We start from the raw sequence: 14,486 nt of genomic DNA, 5'->3' as shown, positions 1-14,486 counted from the left end.
CACAGACACACACACAAAAACTGTTGGACTGGAACTGGAACAACTCACAAGGTGTTGACCTGGCCTCCAACTTCACTAGATCCTAAACTGATCAAGTATCTGTGGGATGATCCACAGAAGCCCCTCCCATCAACACAAGGGAGACCAATATTAGAAAGGTGGTCATAATGTTACGCCTGATTGGTGTAGTACCATGGTTTTCAAAAAGAGTAGGAAATACCTGGTAATTTTAAATAATTATTTTACATATAACCTGCTGTGGATTTGTTTCAAGCTGTGCAAATCATTTTAGAAGTAAATAAAGTTATTATTTAACTGATTAATCAGCCAATACATCAAAATTCCATTTTACAATATTTTTATTATTACAAATATAAAGTAAAACCAGTTTACAGCAAAGGGTAGCACTGTGCATGTAGGCCACTCAGAGTGGAACAATATTTGCACATTTATTAAAACTTGTATGCAAGACATATTTACACAGATAAAAACAATTCTCCTTTTAAAAAAGGGACTGTGCTAAAACAAATCACAGACTAATGCTCATGCCTATGAATTAGCAAAGTCTCAATAGCACAAATGTCAAAGTCCACAACCAATACTGAGGTGGCAAAGAATATTGGCTTCTCAAAGACACATTCAGACTCATTCCTTTTAATTGCTTTGACAGTTAACACTGTATTAATAAACTTAACCTGACTTTTAAAACCTCTTTGGAAGTAACATGCCCGATGCCTTTCAAGTGATTTATAGATTAGATTTCACAGGCATCAGGTTTTAAAATGACCCATGTAAACAATAAAAAATCTAAATAATTTGTTGTGCACTGCAGTCCGATCAGTAAAACCTCTCTTCCATTAAACAATCGTGTATGTGTTGTAAGTGACGCGTTGGCTCAGGATTTTAAAATAAACACTAACTGAAACCGTACCGTGAAACATTAGTGTGCAGAATGGTGTGGCGGCCTTTTCTTCCTGTTCTTTCTGACGTGTACATTAAACTTCATGGCTGGGCTGCGCCTCTCATCGAGCCGAGAGCAGAATGAATACGGACGTGGAGTCGGTTCTCAAAGTCGTAGCCGGCATAGTCCTCCTGTACAGGCCACAAAATGAAAGAAAATAGTGATTAAAAGGAATTGTATTTTGTCCGTGCACTGCAGTCAGCACAGACCAATCGGGTTTTCAGGAGCAGACAGCCCGCTGCTCCACTCCTCCTGTGATCCTGTCAAACATTGGTGCATCTGCTCAGTCGTGCAGAGATGACTACAGCAGCGAGTCTGCTGCCAATCCACAAACAAAGTCGATGCTGCTGCGTCAGACGCCCCCCAACACGGTTCAAGTGAGTGAGACTGCACCGCAAAACAGCACTGGGAACATTTTTAGTGCTCGTGATGACACAAACTGAGGAAAAACTGTTTTTTTGTGTGTGTTATTGCAAAAGGTGTTCAAAGATTACTCTGACACTTCGGGGCAGGCTGCTCAGTATGGACATGTGGTCTGCCTCTCTGTCATGACTAAGCAACAACACCCAGGGATAAAAAAAATTTAAGCAACTTGGAAGTGAAAGAGAAAACACAGTTCCAATGAACATTTGATGGGGGCTCCAAAAGCGAGTCAGTCCCCACAGATCTACAAGTCCAAATGCAGCAGAATTGCACCAGATCTTTTTTTAGCAAAAGCTGTTTCGTCTCTATAGCCAGTCCCCCTCCATTTACGACAACTGTGTGAGGCTTAAAGTCAGAGCACCTCAGCACCTTGATTTAGCCAAGATGGCAACTGGTTAAGCCACCGCACTGAGCTTCAAAACCCCTCTTCAGGAAACTTATGGCCGATGTATACAATCCATGGGCAGTATGGTCTCTCTGCCTAAAGGCTCAGAACATGCCTGGCTTCACTGACACAAGAAAGGGGAACCAAATTTAGTGGCCACTCTTTGATACAATAATAATAGAAACCTGGCACAGCTTCAGCTTCAGCAAGCCAAAACCCACTGTCACACTGTTTACCCAACAGTGAGCCCCTGCTTAAGGTGGACACCTTTGTTCATTGGTTGAGTGTGATGATGACAGTTAGTCAGTCCACTCAGATCCAGTCTACATCCGTGGCACTGGCTGAGAATACGCAACCTACTATGATGCCATCAAACCTCCTCTATCTTCCATTCCCAGGACACCAAGTTCACTGACTTCAAGAGGGGAGCGGCTGACCTTACAACACTGGGCGTTCCTGTCACCTCATCAGGCACTGAGAGTCTCTGATCTCGGCAGTGAGACAGTGAGGTTTTCATCAGGGGAAAACTAATAACAGGGCCTGCTGAGAGAACTGCTAGTAATCTGACTTGCTTTCAACTACTTTAAGTTTATAAACGGCTATGAAGAAAGTCACTAATAAAGGATGACACTATACCTTGGCCTGAAGCATCAGCATCCGGCCCTTCTCTGCAGACTGGAAAAAAAAAAGAAAGACGGAATTAAATATTTAGACTGTGACTTCTGCGCCAGATAAGAGACACTCTCCATCACACGAACGCATTAAAAAAAAAAAAAAAAAACTTGCCTCTGGAGAGCTGAGCAGTATACAGGCCAGCTCATAGCAGGAGTAGGGCTGCACGTATGAGTTGCTCAAACGACCCACCTCGTCCCTTGCAGCAAGTTGGAAATACTGTTAAAACAACAAAAAAAAAAAGGATTCAGTCATAAGAAGCGCTTGAATTGATGAAAACCCTGCGTCAAGTTTCCAAATTCATTATACTGTGTCGTTAACTAAACATGAGCGTACCTGAATGGCATCTTTGGTATTACGGAGACATTTGCTGATGGCACCGAGGAGCAGGTTTTTCAGGCCTGCACTAGAGGCATCATCAATCCCCTGCAACACTATAAAAACAAACCGAACAGTTTGTCTACGGTCAATAACAACGAACAAGGAAACGGGATTACTAACAAAACTGCAATTATCCACGATTCGTGTGACATATTTTAGGTGGAGTACCTTGAGCCATTGTTTGCAGCTTGGCAGCGGAGCAGTTGGCCAGAGCCTTCCACAGATACAGAATCTCAATTACAGACAGGGTGCAGAGCTCTTTGGACACGCTGGGGCTCCTGAGCTTCTCGGACTGATCAAAAACAGAATCTGTGATTTGTTTTGTTGCACTTTCCACCGAATGGTTCCAACAGATAATCAGCTGGATACTCACCCTGGTCATGGAAAACAGCTCTATCTGATTGTTCTTGCGTTTGAAAAGTCTTTGAACCTCCCTCAGAACGGTAACAGCGCCCTCCAGATCACCTGCGGCTCCTTGGCACACTACGCAGCACAAATTACAATACGGGTTAGGAGCCAGTGCAAACCTCCTTAAAACCTCATTCTCCTGCAGTGTGTGTGTGTGTACCTCCGGTTAAATAGGCGTAATAGCACTGAGACCAGCGAGATTCATTCTTCAGACGCTCAAACGCTCTGTAGGCATCTCCGTAGTTCATTTCGATCATGCTGCACCAACCTAAAGCGTTCAACAGTCAGAGATTATGATGCAGACTAGCGCAGGGCTGGGTGCTTTTAATCTGAGACGGTAATTTGTACCTATTTCATATAAACACACGTGCTGAATCTCCCTCTGCTCAGAGGCCAGATCTAAGGCATCACTGAAGGACGTCAAGGCACTACTGATCTGGCACTAGAAAGGGGAAATTTGTGGTGTGAGTTACAGAGAGACAACACGGGAGCTTTCCCCCCCATTCGGGAGAAGCCATAGATAATGAGGTTTGTTCGTCGCGTGTCTTTACCTCAAGGCGTTGAACTCTGCCTTTGAAAAACGTGAAGAGGGAGGAGTTCGGATAGATGGCCTCCCTTTGTTTAAGGATGGCTTTGGCTTCGCTCAGGCCCGCCTGTGTGTCTGAGCCGTCCAGGGCAAAGAAGGGCTGCACCACTGTGTGGTACCACAAGAGGGCCAAGCTGTGAGGAAACAAGTCAAAATGAGTGGGTGGATGGTGAGTGGTGCATTTTCAACTTGTAACATCTCGCATAAAATAAGAGCAATATGTAATTGTTTGACGCAGTGAGATTACCAGGATCTGTCAACTGCAGCACAGTGAAGCTACATTATTGATAGACATGCACCGATCAGACATAACATTATGACCACCTTCCTAATACGGTGTAGATCTCCCTTGTGCCTCCAAAACAGTTGTGACTCATCAGAGAATAGACATGGGCCTTATGAGGGTGTCCTATGGGTTGAGAGGAGGGGCCTCTGTGGATCATCCCACAGATACTTGATCAGTTTGGGATCTAGTGACTTTGGAGGCCAGGTCAACACCTTGTGCTGTTCTTCATGTTTTTTTAAGTTGTTCCTAAACTGTTTTTGTGTGTGTGTGTTCCTGTGTCAGGCTGCATCCTGCTGGGGATGGCTGCTGCCATCAAGGAGTGTCATTGCTATGTGGTGGGGGTGCCTGGTCTGGTCTACGTGTGTGGTACATGTCTAAACAACATCCACATGAATACCAAAAGTTTCCCAGCAGAACACTGAATTGTCAAAAGATGGTTGATGTTATTTACTTCTCCTGTCAGCGGTTTTAATAATGTGGCTGATCGGTTTATAAAGGATTTGGTAACTTGGCAGACATAACTAAATTCCACGCTGACTTTGTGTTTAGTGCTACCATGGTTGCCAGCGTTTTCTATAAATAGGGGATTCAAAATGATTCATTATGAGGTGCAGGTGTTAGGGAAACTATGCTGCGTGTGAGTCATCTGTTGTTGCAGCCGTTCACACCTGAGATGATTTTCTGTACTTTATGTCCCTTTACTTTCATTTCTTTGTTGCACCGTTCGCGGGTGAATCAAACAGATCATTTTTCTTTGGGTAACAACCAGAACACAGATACACAAACACACTCACTCACGTAGCTAAGGGGGCCTTCATGTCCTTACTTTCGCTCGCGTACGTGAGCGCTGACAGGCCTTGGAGACGATCTCCGGGGAAGCCCAGCAGGTTGACGATCTTCAGGAGGTGCGGCGGCACCATCGAGATACAGAGGTGGAAAAGGCCGTAGCCGAAACTGACTGAGCCTTTGAGCCGATCCAGGGCCTCTGGGCTGACGCCCTCGGGTCTCTGGGACGGACCTGGTGAGGAGGCGCGACTGCGGTCGGACGAGTCAGAGGCCGAGGACGAGGATAGTGATGGCTTTGCATGCTGTTGGGAGGTCTTCTTTTTGCCGCCCTCCTGTAGGTGTGTGATGTCGCTGTAACATTTGTTGTACATCTTCCAGGCTTTACGAAGGATCCAGCCTCCTTTTATATATGCTGTAAGAGGATTGAAGCTGAGGTCAGTGAAACATGCAATCCTTTTTGGTTTTTTTATCGTTTGGTTCTGACGCAAATACCAAGAGTACCCTCACCCGACAGCTCTTGCTTGATGAAAGACAGGACTGCAAGGTAAACCTGGCAGTCTGCAATGATGATCTGCCTCTGGAGTCGGTCCACTGCCGCAACCCCCGACCTCTGGGAATCCGTCTGCCCACACAAACACCATCCACTTTCAGACAGAAGACAGAGCGCTAACAGGCAAACCAGGACACAGCATGTCACATTCATTCCATTAAATCAAGTGGTAAAGAGGTTGCTCACGCTACGCTTGATCTTGTTTTTAATGGTTTCAATGACGCCAGTGTTTTCGCTCTCGCACAGTCTCTCCGTAGCTTTGAGGTCCTCGAACGCCATCTGCATTTTCTCCTCCTCGAACGTCATCATGGCGTTCTATGAAAAGAAACAGCGCTCCATTATTTATGTGCAATTTTCCGCCACACCGAATGATGCTGATCCACAGGTTTTAAAAGTGAAACAAACAGCCTTATCCTGGATTACGTGTTGGATTAACTGTAGGAAAAAAAGGAGTCTTTCAGGAGCTTGTAACTATATTCTGGAGGGAAAACACTTGAACTCTGCATGCTTCTTCTAATTGTTAGGTAGGATCTGCTCATAAACATTGCTGAATTACAGAAAACATTCGTTGAATTTATGAAAAAATGTATTGTGAGGTAGAATACACTTCATCTGGCATCATCTGTTCATAAGCACGACATCCTCTGAAGATTAATGTGCAGTCGCATCTACGCATTTGTGTAAAAAAATTGCAAACTGCTAGTGGAAGACAAGCAGATGCATTGGTAAATGGAATAACACAATGTTTTTATTATCCTTGTCATTCTATTTTTTAGTTTTACATGGAAATTTTTTTTTTTAAAAAAGGCTACAATAGCAACTTTCACTGATCAAATTGAGTAAAATAATACACAGTAAAGTAAACTGCAGGCTCCAACCGTTAGCACGACTATTATAGTTAATCTGATGAATTAGAAATGGAAACGAGGTGGAAGACCCATCTGTTACTTTAAGTGCATTGATAAATGTTGGGTTTCTCTTTGTTAAGACAGCCTATTGGTGCTTTTCTCTGGTTTCTTTCTCGGTAAATCTCGTCGTTAATGGATGAGCTCTCAGAAGCCCCTGTACTTTCTCAGCGTAATGCAGCAACGCTGGAGACGGAAAACAGTATTCACCTGACGGAAAGTCATTAAGGACTTGTTAAACAAGTATTACCGTCCTGTCAGTGTAATCCCCTGAAGAGGATCATAAACAATAAACCGCGATGAACTGTCACCAACAGTAGAGGGGTAATGTGTAACCCGTGGTTCTGTTTTGTATACAGTCAAAGTGGCGACGGCCAAGAAAGCTTCGGTCAACGGTGACCAGCGAGAACTATCAAGCTCAGCTATATCTGTATATGTTTATTTCAGTTTTAAAATGAACATGCGGTTAAAGACTGTTCATAGAGAAATTATTTAAGTTTCTTACACAAATAAAATCACTGCCTGAGAGTTGAAAGCCTCTAGCAACCGGTCAAGCCGCACATTGTTTGTCAATGGAACTGATTTGCATAGAACACAAAGTTGTAGACATTACACAGTCTGGATGTGGTTGCAAAGAAGCTCCATTTATACAATCACCCACTATCTGGACATACAAAATGTGCCACCAATTCAGTCATATAAAATGTGAAATATGGTTATAATCTCCTGTTCTGTTCCCGAGTTATGCAACTACGTAAAGGCCAGAAAAGCGATTGAAGAACGTCTTTCTCTTGTCAGACAACTGTGTGAAACTGTGTGGTCAGAGTATGAATTCAGAAGTTATGGCCAAAAACGTGTTGTCTGAGTTCACAGTGATCTTTAACTACTGACTGTATGTAAAGATGGACCATCTGTCACATCACCCACCGGTTTTCTGAAGCTCAGTGTGGTGGCGGACGCCATCTTGGCAGGGACACAAACCCAAAGCTAGTTGCATGCCTCTGTGCTAAAGCTTAGCTCCAAACACTGTTGTGTGAAGTACACAGATACTCAACACAACCCGCGAGCATTTGTCGACTAGCATTTTAGCAGCGTAATTACAGAACGATGCCAACACACCAGCAACAAAAAGCATAAATGCTTACAAATGCCTACTTGTTCCTGCAAAATGCCTTTAACCGCCGAATTCTTGAGTTCATCCTCGATTCAAAGTGAACATTTGTGTGTAACTTGAACAAATTCGCTCAAGGGGTTCCCGATATAGCACAATCACCACAACTGGACAGACAACCCGCAAACAAAAAAAATCCCAAGCCCTTGCTTTTAGTTTTCTGAAGGTTTCACTTCCATTTCTTGTTTCTGTTGAGTGTAAGTGCACCAAACGCATGTTACTGTGGACAAATTTAAGTGAAAATCCTGACTCAAGAAGACTCAGAATTAGTTAGCTACCCGTCTTCATTTGTGCCAGACGAAGGAAAACAACAATGCTGGCTTTGAACTTGGAACACAACGCTAACGTGCTTCTCTGCAAATTCAGCGCTTCCTTAAGCGAAAACAGCTTGCGGCTCCTCTACTCACCAGGAAACTCACGAAACTGGCCCCGAAACTCATCAGGGGACTGTGGTTCCTGAAACAGAAGATAAACGACATATCAGCAAAGGGACACGCTGCACGAACAGGCAACAGATCTAGAGGATAAAAATGAAAAAAATAAATGTATGTTAATCTTGTTTCACGCATCAAGCGCTGTGAGTCCAGGCACACGGTGACCGTCAGACAAAAGCAAACTCGATTCAGAAGGAATGTGGTGGTATCAGGGGGTACAGACACAGACACAGACACATTTTTTGTGATTTAAGCTGTAAATTAAAACATTTTCAAGTTCTAGGCTTATAATGCATAAACTGAAACCTCTCGACTACACAAACTACAACCGTTTTTATGCACAGTCCCTATTTTCAGGAACCCAAAAGCGATTGGGCAATCAGAAGCTGTTTAACAGATAGATCTGGGATCAGCTTCTTCATTAGTTAAGCAGATAAATGTCTGGAGTTGTTTCCAAGTGTGGCGTTTAAGACCCTCCATGGGCTCCAGGAATCGTGCAGTCATGGCCTGCAAGGGATTCTGGACCCCATCCAACACAATTCAAATATAATTAACGTTAGTTTGTGATTCTGAATTGGCTGTGGGTGTGCACGTGTTCGCTTGGTCACACACCGGCGACCTGTCCAGGGGGCCCCCCTTCTGGGCTTCTCGCCCAGCGTGACAGGCTCCAGCCGTGACCCTCCACGGATAAGCGTGCATGATAGAAAACGGATGGACGGATGGTCTCGACTTTAGCAGCAATTAATGCCACCAGTCACACGCTCATTGTCGGTTGATGAGCGTGCGTCGCTACACAAAACAGGAAGACACCTGGTGCTAAACGCAATTAGAAGGTGAGGTGACATTTAAGCGTTTCACCGGGGGGTGGGGGGGTCGGGACACATAGGGGAATGCCCTTCTGTGGCATCAGCATTCAGGATGAAAGCGAAACCTTCCCTGAGAGATAATCAGCCGCTAGAATGTCAGCACACCACGACTGACGGCTGTGTATACAATCCTGCAACCACAAAAGCGAACAAGAAGAAAAGTGTGTTGTCTAGGGTGTCATAATCCACATGCAAAAATAGGAAGTTATCTTTGTATGGGTTTTTAAGAGAGAATAAAATGTTTAACTTAGCCCGATTTTCCTGTTAAGTATCACCAGATTGAGGGGACAGGGTTCGGGGATAACTTACAAATTCAGTTTTTACATTTGGAGCTTTTTTTTTTGTTTGTTTGTTTGTCTTTTTGTTTTGCAAGTGCACCAATCCAAAACTGCTGACAAGTGAAACCGGCTGACACATTTCAAACCAGCTTGTGTTAGGTAACTCAAAGACAGCCGACTGGTGGCACAACAGGAATAAGGACCTGTTGAACAAGCACTTCTTTTCTTTTCTTTTCAAATATCTGCACGTCATTTACACTGTACGCTGTCAGTGCAGCAGCAGCAGCAGCAGCAGACTAAAGATCAATATTATTATTTAATCTTCAAACCATATCCTGGGTGTGGATTTTTGCTGGGGGTATTTAAACCGAAGCAACCCTGCTCGTCGAGTTAAAGTTATATTTATTCCTGAAGCACGTTTAAAAATAACAACAGTGGTGCTGTGGACATCAACATGCTTGTGACCAGATCAGATGGTGCTACACTAGAAAAAAATTTTTTTAAAAAAAGAGTGACAAGGGATGTTAGGTAATAAAGATAATAAACATATGATGTGCACTTTGCAGGTTTGTGGCTTTTAAATTGATCACAAAGTTCAGAAATTCTCCAACAGTAGATTATATACTAGACAGAATAAAAACAGAAAGTGACAGTTGTCTTTGAACTACACACACACACACACACACAGACACAGACACACACACAGACAGACCTGTACGTCTTGAACAGCTCATCGCTTTCCTTGAATCCATTGTTGAGCAGCATATTGATTCCTTTCAGAGCCAGCTCTGCGTCGTTTATCCGGTCCGTCTTCCCCCCCACCTCCCCCTCCTGCACGCCGCCCGGCGCTGGTTCTGTCGGTTCCGCCATTAAGACACCCGATACCGGAGGTGAGGAACTGAACTCGGAGGAGGGAGGAGGGGACGTGAGGTGTATGTCTTGGTTAGTTCACTCACACAGTCACAGCGGTCTCAACTGGTGGCGCAGTTTTGATCAGTCATTTCTAAATTCTTCAGTGAGCAGACTAATGGGCCGGTCCACATAACTAACCGCTAGCTCGTACGGGAGTGTAAGCTAGCCGCCGTCCAGAGGTTGTGTCGCTGTTCCGTATTCTGCCGCCTGACTGTTGGTTTGTGTGTTCCTGTGGAGACAGGAAGTGTGCTGCCTTTAAGTACCAACGGAATTACCACACTTCCGATTAGATTACACGCGAACGACTCAAAACACGTGGGGTACCACAAGTCACCTGCACAAAACAACGTTAAGAGTAGGGTGAAGACAAAGTGAAAACAACAGTTTATCTTTTAAACATTTATCTTTATTATTATTATTATTATTATTATTATTATTATTAATTCTGCTACCGTGACGCTTCACTTTTTGAGCGTGGGGGAAACTAAAAATTGTCTTTGCTCATATCTTATCTATTGGTCATTTGTTGTGATATAACGACTATCTCCCCATTTTTAGTCGCATGTTATGATTTTGTGTTACCCTTGTTTGCGCCGCTTTGCATTATTCACGCAAGACTTAAAAATATATAGAAATAAATAAAGCGTCAGTGAAGGCAGCATCAGAGTGGGCGTGGTCGTTTGAATTCCTAAAAAAAAAAAAAAGAGTCTGAATGACTCAAAAAATAATAAATGTTAATATTTTTTAGCTTTTATATTTTATAAATCAATTGAAGAACTGTATTTATTTAATCTGTATCTCTCCACGTGATATTCCTAATTGTGTATTAAAGCCTTCTCTATATACAGTATTTTTCTTTTGGAGAGACTGTAAATTCCTTTGTTTTATCCATTTGTTTTATTTATTTATTAATCTAAAAATAGTCATATTTAAAGGATGTGCTTCTCAAAGCATAGTACAATAACTACAAATAACTGTGGTATGTAATATATCTCCAGATGTCAATAAAAAATCCAAATAACCTCAAAAACTATACTGACTTCAGTGCCCTCATTGGGAACTGCACACTCCTCTGACACACTCTAGTTCATGTTTTTCAGGGCCATACAGATGTTACTACATTAAAGACCATCTTTCAACACAGTAAATTAAATTACAAATCACACTTTCTCCCTAATTTCCCCACGGGGATGAATAAAGTCCTATCTTATCTTATCTTAAAAAGTGAGACCTATTAAAAAATTGCACGTCTATTTACACTTAGGCATACAGATGTTGCAGAGTACAATTTAACAATTAATAAAAATAAAAATTGAGAGTTGTTACCTCGAGTACAGGTTAAATCTATCTTTCATAAGACCTCTTTATGGCCCTGACAGATATCTGAAAAGAACATGGACAGGCTACAAATTAGTGGTCACAAGAGAGGAATGGATTTATATTTGTGTCCAATTATAATGCATTTTTTTTCCATATCAATATATAATATCATATCAATTTTGGCAAACATGTACAAAGCAGGAAAGTAAACACTTGCTGGTGAATTTAAATACATTTTGATTTCTGTTACATTACTTTCAACTTTATAGTAATGGTCCCATACATGACTGAACAGAATTATGAGACTGGTTATTAATACAGGCCATCCTCGTGTTAAAGGAATGCAAAATGGAAAATTAACTCGGAACAAAAATATGGGAAAAAAAGTGAACACATGTTAGCATGTGGATATAACTATAGGATAGATCAGAAAAACCCTGAAATGTCACTGAACCGAGCACCGCAGGTGTAAACGTAATTATTCTAGCACAAACTCTTACAAACAAAAAGAAAAAGGAAAAAAATCAACCAATAATGATCTTGAGATTGATCTCAATTACAGCACCATCACAAAAAGCATTATTTGTTCTCTTAAAGTGCTGGGATGCCCGTAACGCAGCCCTGATCAATCACAAGCACGTTCAGTAGCATTTGATTGTCGACGGAGAATCAGAGGATCAACACATCAGACTGTATTACAGTTGTCAGAATATGCATTCATGAATTAGTGTCGCTATATACATTAGTCTATCTTAAAATAAATACAGAAATGTTTGGCAGAGCGACAGGCATTATGTACGCTGCTGCTCATATCTCTATGTTTCATTCACATTCAGGCACACACTGGAACAGACACTCGTCACAATTCACACATCCTTACACACAAACACATTCTCTGTCTTGGTAACAGATTGCACATAGTTGGCGGAGGACATGGTCCCAAGGTTTGTTCAATGATGATGCAACGAGATGCGTCCGTTCAGCCCGGACACTCTTTGAGGTTGACTGGACCAAACACGCCTGACGGCCTGTCGAAGGAGACCGGGTCACCGTTGATCTTCATGTCCTGGATGCATCCCACAAAGGACGATGTGACAGGGAGGGTCTCTCGCATTAATGTCTCTGCAACAGAAAGGTGCAAGTGGTGAATTGTTGATTGATTTGTAAACCATTTCCGACAATCTATTTGCTATGTTTTGCTAGCTTACTGTATGAAATAATACATTTTACAGTCTCATTTTATTAGTGTATAATCACCTAAAAATAAGAATTGTCATGTTTTTGTAACTTACAAATGAGCCTTCCATATGTTAATGCGAGAAGGCCCACTTAAACAGAGTTCACCAAGTTGCAGCGCCATTTTTTTACAGTAGCCTGGAACTGAAGTAGCTAAGTACCCAGGCTCAACCACTTCCTCCAAAGAGGACCTTTCACACTTTAAGCAGCTGTCATGCTTGGATGGGGACGTTGGGATCAGGGGTATTCAACTGATTGCTATCTGCAACCTCACAGCTAGATGTCACTAAACCCCACACAGTGGACCTTTAAGTCTAATGTATACGTATATTTCTATTTATAGGTAGTTGATTGCAGTGTTTTTGTTTTTTGTATTATTTATATTATTATCCTGTATATAATATATATTATTATATGGTATATAAAAAACCAAATATTTTCATATTTTATTGTATGTGATATCCAAAAAAAGTGTTTTTTTTAAAAAAAAAGACAACCCCTTTTTGGATATACCATGACCTGGATGACTGAGAACCTTCACAGACAGATTGTATGTAATGATATAATATTTAAATAAGCGCAATTTAAACAAAACAAAGAAGATCAGCGTATCGCTCAAATGAACTAATCAGTACTTACCAGGAATGCCACCCACATACAGTGGGTCTTTGGTCAGAGTGGTAGTGGAAAACTGTGGTCCAATCTTGTAATTGCCCAATACGTCCACATACAGTTGCACGACATTTTCCCTCTTGATTACTAGAGGACACAAGGACAGCGATTTTATGCAAATTTTATTATTAAATCAGGTCATCTTGATAACAGTCTATGGTGCGTTATTGACATTTTACCTGAAATTTTATGGAACATCCCGTCACATAAAGACGCGTTTGGCTTCACCGACGCCTTGAATACTCCTTTTCCATTGTTCACCTGTGCCACCACCTGCCAACAAGTCACTTGTTAATTCAGGCCTAGAATAAGTATACAATCTTTTTTGTGCTATAGCTCAGGGTAGTAGTTGCAAACAGACAATTGGACTCACCTCCCCTCTGAGCATGTAAATGCTGAGATAGTGGCCCATCACAGGTCCATGCTGGGTCCTGCTGGAATCCCCAACGTGAAGCAGGAGTCCAGTCAGATTCCGTGGACGAATATTGAACAGTAGCTCAAAGGTGGAGCCCAGAACAAAGGAGTCATCTGAGAATACAGAAAATAGGTATCATCACGGTTGTCATCATTGGCGTAGAAAAGAAAAGTTATAATTTAGAGTGTATAAGTGGAACCAATGAGAGGACAGCCATAAAATGAACACATCAGAAATTCTCCATTTAATGGGTCTCATAGTTTCTTACTAATATGCAATTAATTTCAGAGAAAGTGTCCTTGAAAGGACTCGCTAATATTTAATTATGGAGGCGTGCGGGTTAATTAACTAACTCTAATTAATTTCACCAAGAGAGTGTTTTACTCAGTGCACAGCAGAGCAGCTAAACATGCAAAATGACGCAATTTGTCTTTCTGAGTGGTTTTACGTCTAACATACAACAAATTTAACAAAAAAGTTAAGTTTCACAAATACATACTGCAAATACTCAACATTTAAATGATATTTTTAAGTCTTTCCAAGTTTTTGTTCAAGAACATTTCAGCGGATAACGGTGCACTGGTGTTTTTCCTGTTTTGAGTGTGGTTTCGTCATGATGGCACCATGTACTCACTGACAATGACATGGGTTCCATTCCCTGAGAAATATGCCCCTCTTTGTGTCGGCCCCTCGAAGCAGGGACCAGCACCGTGGTTTGTGGTTGGATTTGACATCGGCGCTCCGTTCATTTTAAAATTGCGCACACAGCTAGGCACACCATGCTTTGGAAGGGCCTTAAACTGAAAGTAAAAATCAAGACACAATCAAAATAATGTAAC

At 42.0% G+C, this 14,486-nt stretch overlaps 2 protein-coding genes across 2 annotated transcripts in view; both read right to left on the bottom strand.

The window, feature by feature from the left end:
• Nucleotides 1–352: 352 nt before the first annotated feature.
• Nucleotides 353–10,233, bottom strand: LOC311489808 (tetratricopeptide repeat protein 39C-like). The gene is made up of 14 exons (XM_084547086.1): nt 9,805–10,233; nt 7,922–7,970; nt 5,625–5,753; nt 5,396–5,510; nt 4,901–5,300; nt 3,782–3,950; nt 3,579–3,672; nt 3,391–3,498; nt 3,196–3,305; nt 2,991–3,114; nt 2,778–2,875; nt 2,556–2,660; nt 2,406–2,444; nt 353–1,092 (listed from the first exon to the last, which is right to left on the bottom strand). The coding sequence occupies exons 1-14, from the start codon at nt 9,960–9,962 to the stop codon at nt 1,003–1,005; spliced, it is 1,788 nt and encodes a 595-aa protein (XP_084403212.1). The 5' UTR covers nt 9,963–10,233; the 3' UTR covers nt 353–1,002.
• A 1,166-nt stretch (nt 10,234–11,399) lies between these two features.
• The window catches only part of LOC311489260 (laminin subunit alpha-3-like), a 51,511-nt gene continuing 48,424 nt past the window's right edge, over nt 11,400–14,486 (bottom strand). Inside the window, exons 73-77 of the mRNA XM_084546257.1 lie at nt 14,282–14,447; nt 13,606–13,760; nt 13,412–13,505; nt 13,200–13,319; nt 11,400–12,446 (exon numbers count right to left, since the gene is read on the bottom strand). Coding sequence (XP_084402383.1) covers nt 12,304–12,446; nt 13,200–13,319; nt 13,412–13,505; nt 13,606–13,760; nt 14,282–14,447 — 678 coding nt within the window. The 3' untranslated portion in view covers nt 11,400–12,303. The remainder of the gene's footprint in view (nt 12,447–13,199; nt 13,320–13,411; nt 13,506–13,605; nt 13,761–14,281; nt 14,448–14,486) is intronic.

Source organism: Chelon labrosus (genome assembly GCF_963514085.1).
Source record: "Chelon labrosus genome assembly, chromosome: 6".
In the NCBI taxonomy this organism is placed as follows: Eukaryota; Metazoa; Chordata; class Actinopteri; order Mugiliformes; family Mugilidae; genus Chelon; species Chelon labrosus.
The sequence above is the reverse complement of the archived record's forward strand: the minus strand, read 5'-3'. Positions and strand labels throughout refer to the sequence as shown.

What these genes read in the sequence shown, in the direction of transcription:
- LOC311489808 (XM_084547086.1), bottom strand. Translation starts at nt 9,962, where the DNA reads ATGGCGGAACCGACAGAACCAGCGCCGGGCGGCGTGCAGGAGGGGGAG. An exon ending in AGCTGTTTTCCATGACCAGG is followed by an intron (nt 3,115 to 3,195) that starts GTGAGTATCCAG and finishes GTTTTTGATCAG; the next exon opens with TCCGAGAAGCTCAGGAGCCC. An exon ending in TACTGCTCAGCTCTCCAGAG is followed by an intron (nt 2,445 to 2,555) that starts GCAAGTTTTTTT and finishes TTTTTTTTCCAG; the next exon opens with TCTGCAGAGAAGGGCCGGAT.